Source organism: Ceratotherium simum, chromosome 10 (assembly GCF_057802395.1).
Source record: "Ceratotherium simum simum isolate JZ-2026a chromosome 10, ASM5780239v1, whole genome shotgun sequence".
NCBI classification, from domain to species: domain Eukaryota; kingdom Metazoa; phylum Chordata; class Mammalia; order Perissodactyla; family Rhinocerotidae; genus Ceratotherium; species Ceratotherium simum.
The window spans coordinates 57,315,458-57,330,964 of record NC_141909.1 but is presented as its reverse complement, the minus strand read 5'-3'; the positions used below and the strand labels follow the sequence as shown (position 1 = coordinate 57,330,964).

Here is a 15,507-nt window from a genome sequence, read left to right as displayed (position 1 = left end):
CAAATGAGCCATTCGGCCTGGACACTGAGGACAGCCTCTAAATGACCGCATGATTATGCTTGGAAGAACCCCATGAGCAGTCGTAACAAAAAATCCCTTTGCTCTTGGTCTTACCAGCCTTCCCAATGACTAATTGGGCATTTTCAGGTCGTAAATGACCCCCTTCCTTTCTCATTCTGTCCCTCTCTGGTCTCTAATTGAAATCTAGAATGCTCGGTGCTTCTCCAGTTTGCCGTGTCAAAACTTAGACCCATGAGCCAAGGCAGCTGAACTTGATTCTTTAGGGAGGTCGGGTGGGGGTTGGGGGCCCCACTGGTCGGGCAGGTAGGAGACAGGAGAAAAGGCTGTACCACCAGACAGTAATAGCCTAGCCCCCTCCGTAAATAAGCTCCCCTTACCCTCATCCTCTACACAGAATTTTCTTTCCATTTCCTTATGGTGGCTAAAGCCTGTCCCCCACCCCAGCCCTGGGACCCCCTCTGGCTAGCATTTATCTACATGGAGACTGCCCATTTCTCTCATGGGCCCCACACCCCAGAAGCCAGAGGGTGGCATCCTCCTAGCTTCCTATTTTCTCCCCTTACAGATAATGCTCTTCCAATTCATGTTAAAATCTTCCTCTTTCTTTCATGACATAATCACACTATGCCATATTTTAATTCATTTTTCTGTCTCCCTGCTTAAGCAAGATGCTTTCTTGAGGTCTGTAGGTGTGCCTTACGTGATCTTGCAGCCCCAGTGCCTGACAGTGTCTGTTACATAGAAAGTCCTCCATGGATGTCTGCAGAAGAAAGAGGAAAAGAAGAAAGGAAAATGGGATAGGAAGGAAGACTTCGAAGTTTATCATTCTCAGTAACACATTTAAAAGGTCTGGTTAACACACTGAATGATAGAATCGGATTCACAAACATTTGAGCAGCCTGGAAGGGTGAGACAAAGCTAGCAAGATGAAATTTAATACAGATCCATATAAATACCTGTATCAGGTTCAAAAAATAAACTTAAGTTTAGCACCAAAAAGAAGAGAAAAAACAGGTAAAGAACTTAAAAGCTACCTTTAAACATTTGCAGCCCGCTGCGGAAGAAATTTGTTGTATGTAGCTCCAGAGAGCAGACCTGGGAGGCTGGTCGAAAGCCCAGGGGAAAAAGATTTATAGGCAAAATCTGTGTAATTTGTTACATGCTAAATATGGTGCCTGGTACATATTTAGCTGAATAATGGTGGCTGAATAATCCCACATCTACTGCCGTGTTCTGTCTTATCATTATTATTACCAGGATCGTCGTCATTATTTATTATTCATAAGAGCTGTCCAACAGTCTGTCTCACTGAGCACTAAGCTCCCCTCCCTGGAAATCCCAGGTTATCACCAGGTAGCCACCTGTCTGGGGTGTTTGTCGGCCTGATTCCTAACCCCTCGCCTCCCCTTCTCCATAATCCTCTGATTCAAAGAACAATGCTCTGCATGTCCTGGGTAGTGAAAGCTACAGATACAATTCCAGGCTGAGCAAACTGTCTTTTATGTAAAGAAGCTTTTGTGCTCCCCGCATTTGCTGCAGTGTGCCTCCTTCAAGCAACCCCTCCGAAGCATCTCTTTGATGTTGAAAAATAAAATTGCTTTGTGTGAAAGCTCCTTTAACCTTATATAGATACAAATGCCTTGTATCTTTGGGGATATGCCAAACCGCTCTTAGTATTTCAGAATTAATCTCATTAAAGAAAGCTCTGTTTAATCCCCACTGCTGTTTGCCAGAGATGTTGAATCATTCCACACCTGTTCGTATTGCCGCCGTCCTGTGCACCCTTCCTGGATTTAGTGTGGTCCAAGGAAACACATCAGTGAGTTTAGGCTTGACAATGGCATTCTCACTTTTGGTTTAATGCTGTAATTGTAGAAATGTCCCTTTATAAATCTTTATCTCGATTTCTTAATTAAAGAAAAGGAAAGAAACAGAAGGGGTAGGAGGAGCTTGCCTGTTATGAAGGATAACAAATGGAATAATGAGTTGCTTCATTAACTATCCAACTCAATATAATTACTTATGACAAACCAGTACTGCTAAATATTGCTAAGAAAAATGGAGTTCATATAAGGTAACCCTCTGTTGTCTCTTCCCAAAGAATATAAGAAACTGTGGATTAGATCACCTGGTTTGTACAATGTATTTTATATATATATATTTATATATATACGTACATATATTATATGATATATATATATATCAAATGAAATTACTGACTTCTTCCCTCCAAACACACTTCTGGATCTTCTCCATTTGGAGCCGTTAGTGAGTGTTCCAAATATGCAACCATATGAAATAATCACTCATTTGTTCATTTCAACAAACATTTATTGACCTCCTACTATGTGCCAGACATGATTCTAGGTGGCAGGAATACGATGGCAAACAAGAGAGCAAAGTTCCTGTTCTCCAATATACAGATCAATGAATATGATAGGAATGAAGAAAATAAAAGAACATGATAAGATACACAGTGATTGGGGGTGAGGGTAGAGGCAGGGGCGAGTTTAGATCAATTGTTCAGGGAGGGCCTCACGGGGAGATGACATCTGAGCTGAAACTTGAGGAAGAGGAGCCAGGCATTTGAGGGTTGGGATGAAGAACTTTCCCAACAATGAGAAGGACTAATGGAAGAGCCCTGAGGTGGGAAGAGGCTGTAGCATGTGAGCAGGAGGAGGAGAGGGATTCCAAGAGAACCAGAAAGGAAGCAGGGGCCAACATGGGCAGGCCTTGGAGGTCTTTCAAAGTGAAGTGGAAATCATTGGAGGGTTTTAAGCAGGGAGTGGCATGATCTACTTTATGTGTCTAAAAGATCACCTCTGAGGAATGGATTATTGGAAAGCAAGAGCCAAAGCAAAGAGCTTGTTGTAGAAGTTGGTGGATTAGACAAGAGTGGTCACAGTGGTGGAAAGAAGAATGGATTCAGGACACTTTTTGGAAGATAGCACCAAGAGGACTTCCTGATTGACTAGCAGGCTTGGGAAAATGAAGAGAGAGGAATCAAGGATGACTCCAGATTTCCACATCTGAGCAACTACATGAATTACACCAGAGGTTCCCAAACTTTCTCAGTCCACAGCACCCCTAGTGTGTCAGTGAATTTTTCACAGTGCCCCCTAGGCCAAAGGAAATCCATAATGGTTTTCATTCATTAATTATATCCAAGTAACTTAATGTTTGTGTCGCATCCTTCTGTCACATATTTTTGTCACAACTTAATACACAGAAATTGAAAGAAAAAATAATGCTTTTATTTCATTCTTAAATAGCCACAATGACTTACTATTGGAATGTGTGTGCCCATTGGGCATCGCACAACTTCTCTAACCTTGAAATGCAGGGCCACCCTCGTTTCCTGATCTGCACTGATTTTTGTGTGGTATTTGCTTTTCATCTCAACGACGGCCAAAAACCCAGCTTTGCAAAATATGCCATCATTGAAAGGAATACAGCATAATTTAAAGATAGTAGTTTATACAATTCCCAATAGATGCTGAGTATTGCTATTTTCCTCAAAAATTTAAAAACGACTGCGGCACCTTTGTGAGTTCTGTTCAGTGCCCAGGGAGCCTTGATGATCGGATTGGTCAGACCATTTAGTGACGGGGGTGGGGGATGGCAGGGGAGGTATATGAGTGAGGGCTGCTTAGTTTTGATTTCCATGGTGGACATTCAAGGAGCACTACTAGCCAAGGGAGGTTAAGGAAGAAACATATACTAGAAAAACAAATTCTATTCAATATTAGCATAGGAAAAATATCTATCATCCCGTATTCTTAGGGAATGAGGTGTTCTTTGGCTAATTTTCTGGGTAACTAAGAGCTAATCAGAAAACGTTTTTCTTTCAGCTATTATTGTTGAAAAATCTCTTGGCCTGGACTCAGTTCCCTCTCTGACATTGTAAGTACTGAGCTGTGAGCATAACTGAACATAAGCGCTGCTGCAATGCTCCAGGTCTTGAAGGCTACACAGTCACGATTGCAAATAATTCTTATTGTCCTCCCCGTTAGCCACACGGTGATCCCAGAAATGGCAATGTCAAAATGGATCTCCACAAACTAGTTTTTACTTTCCTACAGTAACTGCATTTTACATGCATTGCGTTTCCCATCAAGACCACGGCATTAGATAAATCCTAGATGTGACCACCAAAAGGGCATCCAAATAAATGTAAATACAGGATTTACCTCCACAAATTCCTTCTCCCTTATCCCCAAATTCTGTAATCCAAAAAGTTCTGAAAACTGAAAGTCTTCTCAATAAGTTTGTGGCAAACTCATTTGGCCACAAAACCTGACCTGATCATTTGGAAGCAAAATCCAACCTAAACTGGTGTGGGACTATTTAAAGTTTCTCTTTATCCTATTTATTGTGAAAATTTACTTGTTTTGCTGCAGAAATACTAATAAGATTCACTACAGGGTGCTGCCCCAGACCCCTCTAGTATTGATATATCTATGATATATTCACCACACAAGGCTGGTCTAAATCAGAAAAAAATCTGAATTCTACAACACAATTGACCCCAAGAGTTTTGAATAAGGGATAGTCTTTAGAAACATTGGGCAGGAAGGAAAGTAGAGCTCTTCTAGGTCAATCCATTAATATTATAAATGAGGAAGGAAGCCTGGACACGTGTGTGGGAGGAGCAAAGAACATGGTCCAAATCACACATTCAGTTTGGAGCTCAGCCAAGACAGTGCTATTTCTCCTGACACCTGCTGCCCACAGCCCTATAAGGTGGCCTGTGCATGTGCTCATACGTGCTGAGAACACAAGTACCTCAGCACACCGTTAGTGTCAACAGGGCACACCCAAAATACACTTCTACTGAGATCCTAAGTTGAGCTATCTGAAAGTGAATATGTCATCAGTTATAACAGATATCAATAATAATCAATAATCCTGCTTTGTTTTAGATAATTTTGAAGATTTGAGGACGTCAATTCTAAGTCATTCTATGTGACTCTTGGAAATTTGTGCAGTAAATTTTTAACTGATGATGTCTTTTCATCTAAATGAATTTCCTTTTAGCAACTAGAAACTCTAAATATTATTTTTTTGTTCTTTTAAATAATTACCATTAGAGCTTCTAAATATTTGAAGAAATCGCTAAGAACTTGAGTTGAAAAGACTAGAGGGGGCCGGCCCCGTGGCGTAGTGGTGAAGTGCGCGCGCTCCGCTGCTGGCGGCCTGGGTTTGGATCCCAGGCGCGCACCGACACACCACTTGTCAGGCCATGCTGTGGCGGTGTCCCATATAAAGTGGAGGAAGATCAGCACGGATGTCAGCTCAGGGCCAGTCTTCCTTCAGCAAAAAGAGGAAGATTGGCATGGATGTTAGCTCAGGGCTGATCTTCCTCGCGTACGTACACACACACACACACACTAAATAAATAAATAAATAAATAAATAAATATTAAAAAAAAAAAAAGACTAGAAAGATGACATATCTTGCTCATCTCCTCTTCTGCAATGTGGTTTAGACTTGGAATTGGACAGACCTATTGAAATCCCAAATATGGTGCCGAGGAGCTGTGCTAAAGCCAGTTACCTGACCTCTATGAGCCCTGGTCTCCTTAGTTGAAAAATGGGACAATAATATTTTACCAGAGTTTTTTGAATCTTTAAATTTAAAAAATGTAAAATACCTTATTCTGTTCTAGGCACATAGTAAGCGCCCAGTAATGAGAGAAACCCAACTTCCCTCTTCTTACCCTCTTTGCTTTATTATGGAGAATGATTGTTTAACTAGAATGTGTGGGGGAGGCTGTAAGAACAGTACCCTGAGTCAGTCCCCTGCCAAGAGCACCAGGGTCTCAGCCCACATAATAGTCGGTGCTGGGAAAGAACACTGAACTTTGCAGTGGCAGACCTGTGTCCAAATCCTAGTTTGGCCACTTATTATTTGTCTGACCTTAACCAAGTCATTTGATTTCTCTGAACCTTACTGTCGTCTGTAAAATGGAGATAATAGTGTTTGCTGCACAAGGCTGCCATGATGAATAAATTCAGTAGAGCACATTTACTTATTTTGCAACTCAAAGCATTCTACAAATAGTTGAAGCAGAGAAAAAAATGTGAGTAGAACCCCAAATCTGGAAACAGGAGAACATTTTTCTGATTTAAATAAAAGGAGGAGAAGGCAGATGTGGCAAATTATAGCCCAGTGAGTTTGATATTGACGCTGGGCAGAATCCTAGGATGTTTCCTGTGATGGTTTGGGAGCACTTGGGAAGAGGAGACAGGCCGCATGGATTCTTGGAGAGCAAGTCATGTGGGACTGGACCTCTCTGTGACCACCCATTTGAGAAGAGGGGAGGCCGTCACGGGGCGGGGGGGGGTGGGGGGGGGTCTCAGGGAGCCAAAGAGGAGGGGCCCCTCAGAGAGCTGAGGGGGAGGGGCCTCATGAGTTAAGGTGGGGGCTCAGAAAGCAGGAGGAGAGGAGCCTCGGGGAGCCAGGAGAGAGGGTCTCAGAGAGCTGGGAGGGAGGCCCCTCAGGGAGCCAAGGGGGAAGGGCCTCAAAGGCTTGGCCCAGCCAGCTGCCCAGGGAAAGAGCTGTATTCTTCAAAGCCTTCTCATTTTTCTTCAGCAAAAAATGTTTGTAGTAAGATCCTCTTTTTCCCCCACTCCAGTTCATTTTTGATGCTCAGGAAAAAAAATAATTTTTTTTCCTCGAACTGCTTTATGTGCGACCCTCTAAATAAAGATTGTAAATCCTAAATAAAGATTAAAAACTGAGCACCATTTCCTCATCTATAAAGTGAGGTAATTATGCCTACATCAGGGGTTTGTGAGGGCTAAGGGGGCCCAGCACAGTGGCTGACATGGAAGTGTTAGCTCCCTTCCTGACTGATGGATGGATGAAGATGGCGGGGCGGGCTTAGCTGCTGTCCTCAGGGATCTTTAGTTTGACATTTGTATCGATGATTTGGATGAAGACATGCATAATAGGAAATAGCGGGCAGTCCAATAAAAATTATTGGGATGAGCTGGAGAAAATGTGAAGTCCTGGTTAGAGGGGAAAGGAACCCACTTGCCCTTTTGGAGTGGGAGCTCTGAACACGTTAACAGAGCTGACAGAGTTCATTGTTCTCTGACATGCCACACAGTGTCGGGGAGATGGCCACACGCTCAGGCTGGGCCTTGGGCTCTGGGTTCTGTTCTAGGCCATGCATGTTAGAGAGCTGACACTACAGCACATCCAGAGGACAGTTAAGATGGTGGAGAAGGGCCTAGAAACCACACCATCTACTGAGTGGTCGAAGGAACTGCGAAGAGGAGAAATCATGATTCACACGTTCATTCAATAAATATTTATTATTACCTGCTATGTGCTGGGCACCATTCTAGATTCTTGGGCAAATCAGTGAATAAACAAAGATCCCTGCCCTCAGGGAACTTACATTCTAGTGAGAGGAGATGGACAATACACATAATAAATGAATAAAGTACTTAGTATATTAGAAAATGATAAATGCTCTGGAAAAAGAGGGGAAAAAGTAGAACAGGTTAAGGGAGATCAGAAGTGCCACGGGTGGGCGGGTGACAATAAATAGGATAGCAGGGGCTGGTCTCATTGAGATGGTGGCGGGAGGGGGGTGAGAGAGTGAGCAGGCAGATACCTGGGGAACAGGCCCAGAGGACACATAGAGCGAAGCCTCAGGTGGGACAGTGCCTGGCATGTTGGGAGCAGCACTGAGACCTGTGTGGCAGGAGTCAAGGAAGGGAGAGAGCAGTAGGAAGGAGGTAGGAGAGGTGATGGGGGCCAATCAGGAAGGACCTGCAGACCCTGGAAGACCCTTTGGCTTCTAATCCAAAAGATGGGAGCCATCACAGGGTTTTGCACAGGGGAGTGAGGTGATGTGACTTACATTTTAAAAGCTGGCTGCCATGTGAAGGATAGACCTGCCAGGAGGCAACTGCAGTAGTTGAGGCAAAATGTGATGTTGGCTCAGACCAGAGTGGGAACATGGAGGGGATGAGAAGTGGTGAGATCCTTTGAAGGAGGAGCCAGCCTGATTTCCTGGTGGATTTGATGTAGGGTGAGGAAGAAAGAGAAGAGTTGCTGATGACTGCACGGGCTCTGTCATCAGCTGAGAAGTCTGGGGAGGAAAAGCAGGACCTAAGTTTGGGCACAGTGAGCTTGAGATGTCTGTTACTTAAAACACAGTCAAGTGGAAGAGGAGGGAGAACTCTTCACTGAGGTTCCCCCAGGACGAAAAGGCCAACGAAGGAGTGGAAGTCAAAGTGAGGAAGGCTCTGATTCAGTCCCAGCGCTTGTGAAGCACGGCTGTCTGAAAAGGGAGTGAGCAGCCTCAAAGAGGTGTCTTATGTCAACAGATAACAACTTCCTGAAATCATGGCTGACAGTCAGAAAACAGACTGACCCATTATGAGGGAAGTTCTGTCCCAGCAAACAAAACGTCACCGTCACATTGCCTTGGGCCAGGCAGCCTTCCCAAGGAGGGGTTCCAGTCTCCTGGGAATAAGGGAGCTCACCCCTGACACTCCCTGTGGGCCATCATTTCCCCCAGGGCCCAGCCACCAGGACCTGGTCTGAAGGACAGACGGACTCGAATCTCTAAACCTCTCAACTAGGCTGCAGCCGGCACCAGGGAGCAGGGTAGTAGAAAGCAATCTTTCTTTCTCTCCCCATCCCATGAACGAATTAAAGCCTCAGAAGGACACACTCACACATATACACACTCACAAACACATACGAAACTCACCTCCAGAGCTGGTTAGGATTAAGTGTGCAATAACACCACAGCTCATGTTTGTGCCTGGCACAACTTATGTATAGGTGTATTGCCTCATTGAATCCTCCCAGGAGATTTGTACTACTGTTCCCCCCAATTTACAGATAAGGAGATTAAGTCACAGGAGACTTAAGAAACGCACCCAAAGTCATACAGCTCATAAGTGGCCAAGCTGGATTTAACCCCAGGAAACCTGGCCCTAGATCCTAACCACCATGCCATTCTGCTCTTGCAGAAGTTATTTCTCATTCCTGCTTCAATTCTCCCTTTCCATTTTCACACAGACTCCTCCTCTGTGATTATCTAAAGCGATTATGTCGGAAGAAATGTTGAATTATGGACCAGGGACTCGGCCATTCTACAAAGCTGCGCCCCCTGCTGGAGTGCAGGGGAGCTGGCAGGGCTGGACCTGGACGGGTCCATGGCCTGGTGCACAGGACCGTTGGTGAGGGGAGGTCAGACAAGGGAGCCCCGGCTGTGGTAGGGAGCCGCATGCTGGAACTAAGGCCCCTCAAGGGACCCTGTGCAGGGACCAGAGGGCACTCGGGATCGTTGGCGCAGGGCCTTCATCTGTCCTCCTTGTCAGGAAGGAGCTGGAGCCCTGCTTTCTTTTGTGAATGTAAAGGCAAAGGATGGTGATGACAAAGAACCGCCCTTTGGTGTTGAGAGACCAGGGGTCAAATGAGGCCCTTGGGCTGCTTCCCCGCAAACATGCCAGTTCTGATGGTCCGGAGAGCGGAGGAGGGCCCAGGGGAAAGCGTGAGGGAAGGATAGCTGTGCTGGCCAAGCCGGCAAACCACGTCCTTGTCTGTCTCTCCATCCCCTCTCTACCCAGGGCCACCACTTAGGGCCACATGAGTCATGCAAAGCAAACCTGCTCATCCTATGGAGTGGCCTGTGTTCCTGTCCTGAGGACTTTGTTCCCACCCAACTGCAAGTCCCTTTGTATGCATTGGGTTTCCAAAGCACAAAGCCTTTCAGCAAGTCAGTAGGGCCATGGCCCCTGTGAGAGGGACAAAGACCGACTCAGGCAGCTCCATCCTCTGATCACGGAAACCAGAGAGAGCCCGCTGACCCCTTTACCTGAAAAACCACCACCAGGACGTGGAGCCCTTCTTGGGGCCTTCATCTGGAAACCAGAGGCTGTCGTTATTCTTCTTTTCTTCAGTCAAATTATTAAATCAGCCATTTACAGAGTATTCTGTTTTATTTTAGTTACTCATTTCTTATTTAATTCAACTAAGAATGTTTCAGAGATCCTGGCCTCCACCCCTCAGAATGACAAATGGGATCCAAAAAACCTCGCTGCAGAGAAATCAGGCGGCCTCTCACAGCGCCATGTGGAAGCGGTTAGTAGATAGAAATTTACAGGACTGTGGCCGTGAGTTGACCTCTGATAAAGAGGTTCACCCTCATCGCTAAATAGGCATATGCAAGTAATCAGTAAATATACTTGGCAAAGGGCATAACATATTGTTAATGCTTTTCTTTGCTCATGCATTTATTCCCTCAACAGGTATTACAGGCTGTCTATTATGTGCCAAACACCACACTGGATGCAGGTGTTCAGTGTGAACTGTGTAAACATGGTGCCTGGTGCCACCAAACAAACAGCCTCCTGCAAAGGCCCCACCTCTCTAGGGGCCAGAAAGATAAAGCCAATGCAGGAGGAGGCGACCTGCAAGAAAGATGAAACCTCTTTGTGTATCTTTTGTTTTCCCACTTTTGAGAGAGACATGCCCTAGTTTTTTGATAAAGACAGAGAACTATGGCTCTATAAGAAGAACAACAGGACAGGTGTGATGATGAGACTGCCTGAGAATCGAGGTGGGGACAGAAGCAGAAATGGAAAGTGCCGTCCCATTCAGAGACCGCAGCCTCTGCTCAGCATCATTGTTTCCCCGTGGGAAAGCGAGCCCAGGGTTACCTGAGACTCCTATTTCCAAGAGAAGCCAGAACCCTTGATTTTTTTGTGAAGTCTGCCAATTCTAAATATTCACTCTAATTTAAAAAAACACACACATTATTTAAGCTGAATAAAATATGTCTGCCAGCCGGCTTTGATTGAGGCAGCCATTTTGTGAAGCTAGTCTAGAGATGAATGAGCTATGATCAGCTGGTTGTAATCAGCTATTATAAAGTTGATGTTTCCTGTTGTGACTGCAGAAATTAACCTGCAATCTGTCAGAAACTGCAATCAAAATGAGTTAAGATCTGAATCACAAGCCAAAACCAAGATGTTTGCCTCAGATACTGGGTATCAGGTTGCCATTACTATTTATTTCTGCCTGACGGATTTTTTTAATAAATTTCTAGGAGAATTAAAGGGAGATGTCTAGAGTGCAGTTTCTTTTCTCATCTTTGAAACGAGCATGCAGCTGACTGCAGCCTTTTTACAAGGTCTGATGAGAAAATGGAAAGAAAAGACTTAACCCTGAATGACAGCATGCCATTGATAAATGCATTCTGAGCTGTCCAGGGGACTGGCTGATTTTGATCTTTTATGTTAAGCGGCTAAAAAATAAGAAAGGTGGGGGATCCCTGAAGTGTGAGTACGCCTTTGATGGAGTGGCTGGTGCCTTCAAGTGCTCCTTCACCCCTCCCAGGTAGGGCTGGACAAATCCCTCACCAACCGCTCTCACCATCGCCAGCCCTTTCCTGCTTCCTCTGGGTTACCAGAGGGCGTCAGGAGTGAGTGGGGGTTGGAAGTAGATAGCTGTCGTAGGTGGTGTGTTTAGGTTTTAAGTCAAAAGAAGCCTAGAGGGCTCCTGTAAAACAGAAGAGGATCCCATAGATGTAGATATAAGCCCCAAAGGCTTCCCGTAGCTCACCCTTTGCCCCAGAGGCAATATCCTCCATCCTCATCTCATGTATAATTTACATCTCTCCTCCTCCAAAAAGCCTTAAGGTAGCTACATGAAAAGACATGCGTACACCACAGAGCTGTAAGGTGATGGAGAAAGGAGCAAGTTAACTGCAGGCCGAGCTCCCCGGCTCTGCTGTTTGTTTTCTGTCTGGTAAATGGTCAAAGGAGTCCTCTTGCTCCAGAGTTGCTTTCATCATTTCACCTTTCCCATCACCACTCCTGACAAAATGTTTAATAATGGTTTTCAGGCTCTCCACCCACTGGCTCTGCCTTTACCTTTACATGGCGTGACAGTCATCCCTGCCCCGGGCAGGTCTGGTTGCTCCCCACCCTCCCAACCTTCTAAATTTTCAAGCTGTCCATGAGGCATTTCCCCAAGAATCTTGCAATCAGTTCTTTTCCAGATTTACATTTTGTGAAGCTGCCTGTCACGGGGTGAGTTCTCTGGAAATAGACTCTAAAATACAAACTGTTGAGATGCAACCTGTTGAGATGTAAAATGTTTATGAGGGACCAACATCTGAGAAGGGAAGGGCAAGGAAGCAGGCCCGGTAGAGGGGGTGGTACTGGGGAGCAGGCTTGGCAAGCTTGGCCAGCCTGCTGGAGAGCTCAGGAATGAAGGCTACCTCCCAGAGGTGTCCCGCCTGGGGTCGGCTGGACTTTTATACCCCCACCTGGCTTAGTTCCAGATGCAGGCTGCCCCGAGAAGGGCATGACTTCCAGCAGATGGCTCTCTGCAGCTGAGGCAGATCCCGAAGAAGCGGGTGGCTAGAGATTGTCTGTTGACCACCCTCCCTACAGCTGGGCACCAAGTCTTGCTTTGAAAAGAGGTCTGGGAGCACACCTCTATGTTCACCATACTGCCCCAGGCTAATCCTATCAGAATCCAATAATCCAAGGGCTCCAGCAACCCTGTGGGTAGACAAATAAACCACTGGCCCATTGTGAATGTCTTTACACATCACACCCCTCATCTCGGGCATCGTATTTCACACGTGCTAGAAAGTGATCCTAGTTATCTCGTCTGGCTGGTTCCCTAGAACAGAGCTTCCCCATCAGAGATCTGGAAAAAAGTAGGGCAAGATATTTATCTCTTAAGTCCAAAGAGCAAATGGGATTCTGGGCAGGCTGCCTCCACAATGAGCAGCCTCTTCAACTTATCCCATTGTACAGAATAAATATTATCATTTTTAAAACTTTGAGATGCACTGCTCTAGAGACATCTGTCATTGGAGATAGAGTGGGGAACAGCTCACATAAGGTCACTGTCATTGAGACACTTACAGTCTAGTGGAAAAGAAAAATTGAACGAGTAAACACAGAAACAGAATTAGAAATAGTGGTGAGGGCTATAGGAGAGAATAATGGCATGGGAGCATGGAGGAGGATGGTAAGAGAGAAGTCAGAAAGCCTGGCAGACACCAGATCTCCAAGGGCCCTGGAAGCCATGGAATGGTGTTTACTTTTTATTCTAAGTGCATGGGAAAGCCACTGGGGGATTTTTAAGCAATGGCTATCATGATCTCATTTATATTTTCACAAGAACACTCTTCACGGAGAATGACCAGCAGGGCGGCAGCAGTGGTTGTGAGAAGCCCAGTTGAGAGGGGGTTGCAGTAATCCACACTAGAGATGATAGGGTCACTGCAGGTGGTCACAGTAGGGGTGGAGAAGAGTGGAAGATTTCAAAATATATTTTGAAAGAAGAGTCAATCTTCCCCACCCTCTGCTGGAAAGACAGACGTGCAAACAAACTTTTTAGTATAGCAAAACAGTTACTTGAATGAACATATAGAAGGTACAGATGGAGCATAGGATGGAGTATGGAAGACTTCCTGGAGGAGCCAAGGGGTTCACAGTTGTGTTGGAGCTGGGGAGTAAAAATAAGTAAACGTTTGCCAAGTGAATTCACAGTGGGTGGTGCTTCCTACAGAGGTGGCAGAGCAAGTGAGCCATGAGAATGTGCCTTGCAAACCTCCAGCTACAGGGGCCTTTGTACGGAAGCAGAATTTGCCACCTCAAAAACGTGTCTCTTTGGCTTGATTATTTTTAAGAACAAAAGACTCAGGAAGAAACTTTGACCTTCCTCTTAACAGCCTAGAAGAATTTAAGTTAGAAGGCCTGTTCAAGGAAGGAGCTAATCCATAGATAACTATAGTATAATATGAACTAGGTGTGGTAGACAGGGAGGAACCTAGCAAGGCCCGTTTGATCAAAGTCCTCTCCGTGTCTCATTGTCTTTGCAAGGCATGGAAAACATTTGTTTATCAAACATTTGCTTTTCCTTCTCCATGTGAATTGTTTTCCTCCCCTTTGGAGTCCCAAACTTCTACCCCCAACATCCTCCTTTGTCTTTAGCTGAAGGTGGTATTTAAGGTGGTGGCTTTGGCCATTTTGGTGAGTTACTCAGTTTTCCTGGGTTTCTCTCATGTATACGTGTTATTAAATTTGTTTGACTTTCTCCTGTTATTCTGTCTCATGTCAACTTAATTCTTAGACCAGCCAGAAGAATCTAGAAGGATAGAAGAATATTTCTTCCTCCTCTACATCACTGACCTAGGCCCCAATCACTGTGTCTATACCACCCCACCTGTACCTCTTCCACTGTGCTTGTCACTTTGTTTGTAGAAATCTGTTTCCATGACTGTTTTTCTTCCCAGATTTCAAGCTCCTGAAAGACAGTCTCTGTCTTGTTTATTGTGGCAATAAATATTTCTTGATGAATAAATAAAAGTCTTCTCTGATGGTTGCACCACTAAACACTGATCACTCCTTTACTTTCCAGCCCTCCTCATTTACTTCCTATTGTGTGGTAATTTCAAAGATGTTGCCTTTGGGTTTGGTCACTCCCACTAGCTCCTGGAGGGCAAAACTTCTGTTCCCTCTTTTTGTGCCTTTTCGTGGGCCACCATGTTCTGATCTGCATACTCAAAGGGCCATCCAAAGACTACTGAATGAAATGAGGGAACACAAATGAATATATGTCAATATGCAGTAGGAATTACTGACTAATGGGATTTTATTCCTTTCTTGGTTACCAGGCTGATGAAGTAACTTTGCCCGCTGCTGAAGGGTTTCATCTGTTTAATGATTCCCCAACATGTCTACTGAAAATGATCAGTCATCAGGAGAAACATCATCTTCTTACCCTCCCACACTTTCCGAACGTTCCACACAGACCTTCTCTTCAGAGGAAGAAGATACTGAAGGAGATGAGGAGAGCTCAAAGGAAGAATCTCCATTTCCTGAAGAGGAAGAGTATCTGGAGGAGAGTGAGTATCTGGACGAGGAAGAGTATCTGAAAGGAAAGGAGTTTCTGTATGAAAAGGAGTTTCTGAAGGAGGAAAAGGATCTGCAAAAGGAAAAGTGTCTAGAAGACAAGGAGTATCTGTATGAAAAGTTACCGGGAGAGGGTGAATATCTGGAGGAGGGAGAGTATCTGGAAGAGGGAAAGGATCTGAAAGGAAATGAGCATTTGCATGAAGAGGAGTATCTGGTACAGGGTGAGTATCTAGAGGAAGACCTCCCAAAAGATGGTAGTGCTAGTTCACCACAATGCCCAGGAAAAAAGAATAAACTGAGATATAGCCAAAGCTCTAATTGTCAACCCTACCCATGGTGCTGACAGATTGGAAGACTCGTTACTGAGCAAGTTATACTCACAATTTCAATAGCCAAGCCCCAGAGAACTGTGCCGACAGAGCAGACAGGGAGACTTGATGATCATAACATGCCTGGTCATAAACAAACCAAAACAAGACACACAAAAAACACCCCATAATTTGTATCTTTTCTTTTCCTTATTGCACAAGTAATACATGTTCATTGTGAATGTTTGGGAAACTATATATAAGCA

General features: G+C 44.9%; 2 protein-coding genes across 3 annotated transcripts in view; one reads left to right on the top strand and one right to left on the bottom strand.

Moving 5' to 3' along the window:
* Positions 1–15,507, bottom strand: part of CBY2 (chibby family member 2) — a 132,931-nt gene that overhangs the window by 58,300 nt on the left and 59,124 nt on the right. The gene's annotated exons all lie outside the window — the stretch shown is intronic.
* The window catches only part of ERICH6B (glutamate rich 6B), a 45,701-nt gene continuing 44,939 nt past the window's right edge, over positions 14,746–15,507 (top strand). Inside the window, exon 1 of the mRNA XM_087435744.1 lies at positions 14,746–15,269. Within this exon, the coding sequence (XP_087291870.1) occupies positions 14,752–15,269 (518 nt within the window). The 5' untranslated portion in view covers positions 14,746–14,751. The remainder of the gene's footprint in view (positions 15,270–15,507) is intronic.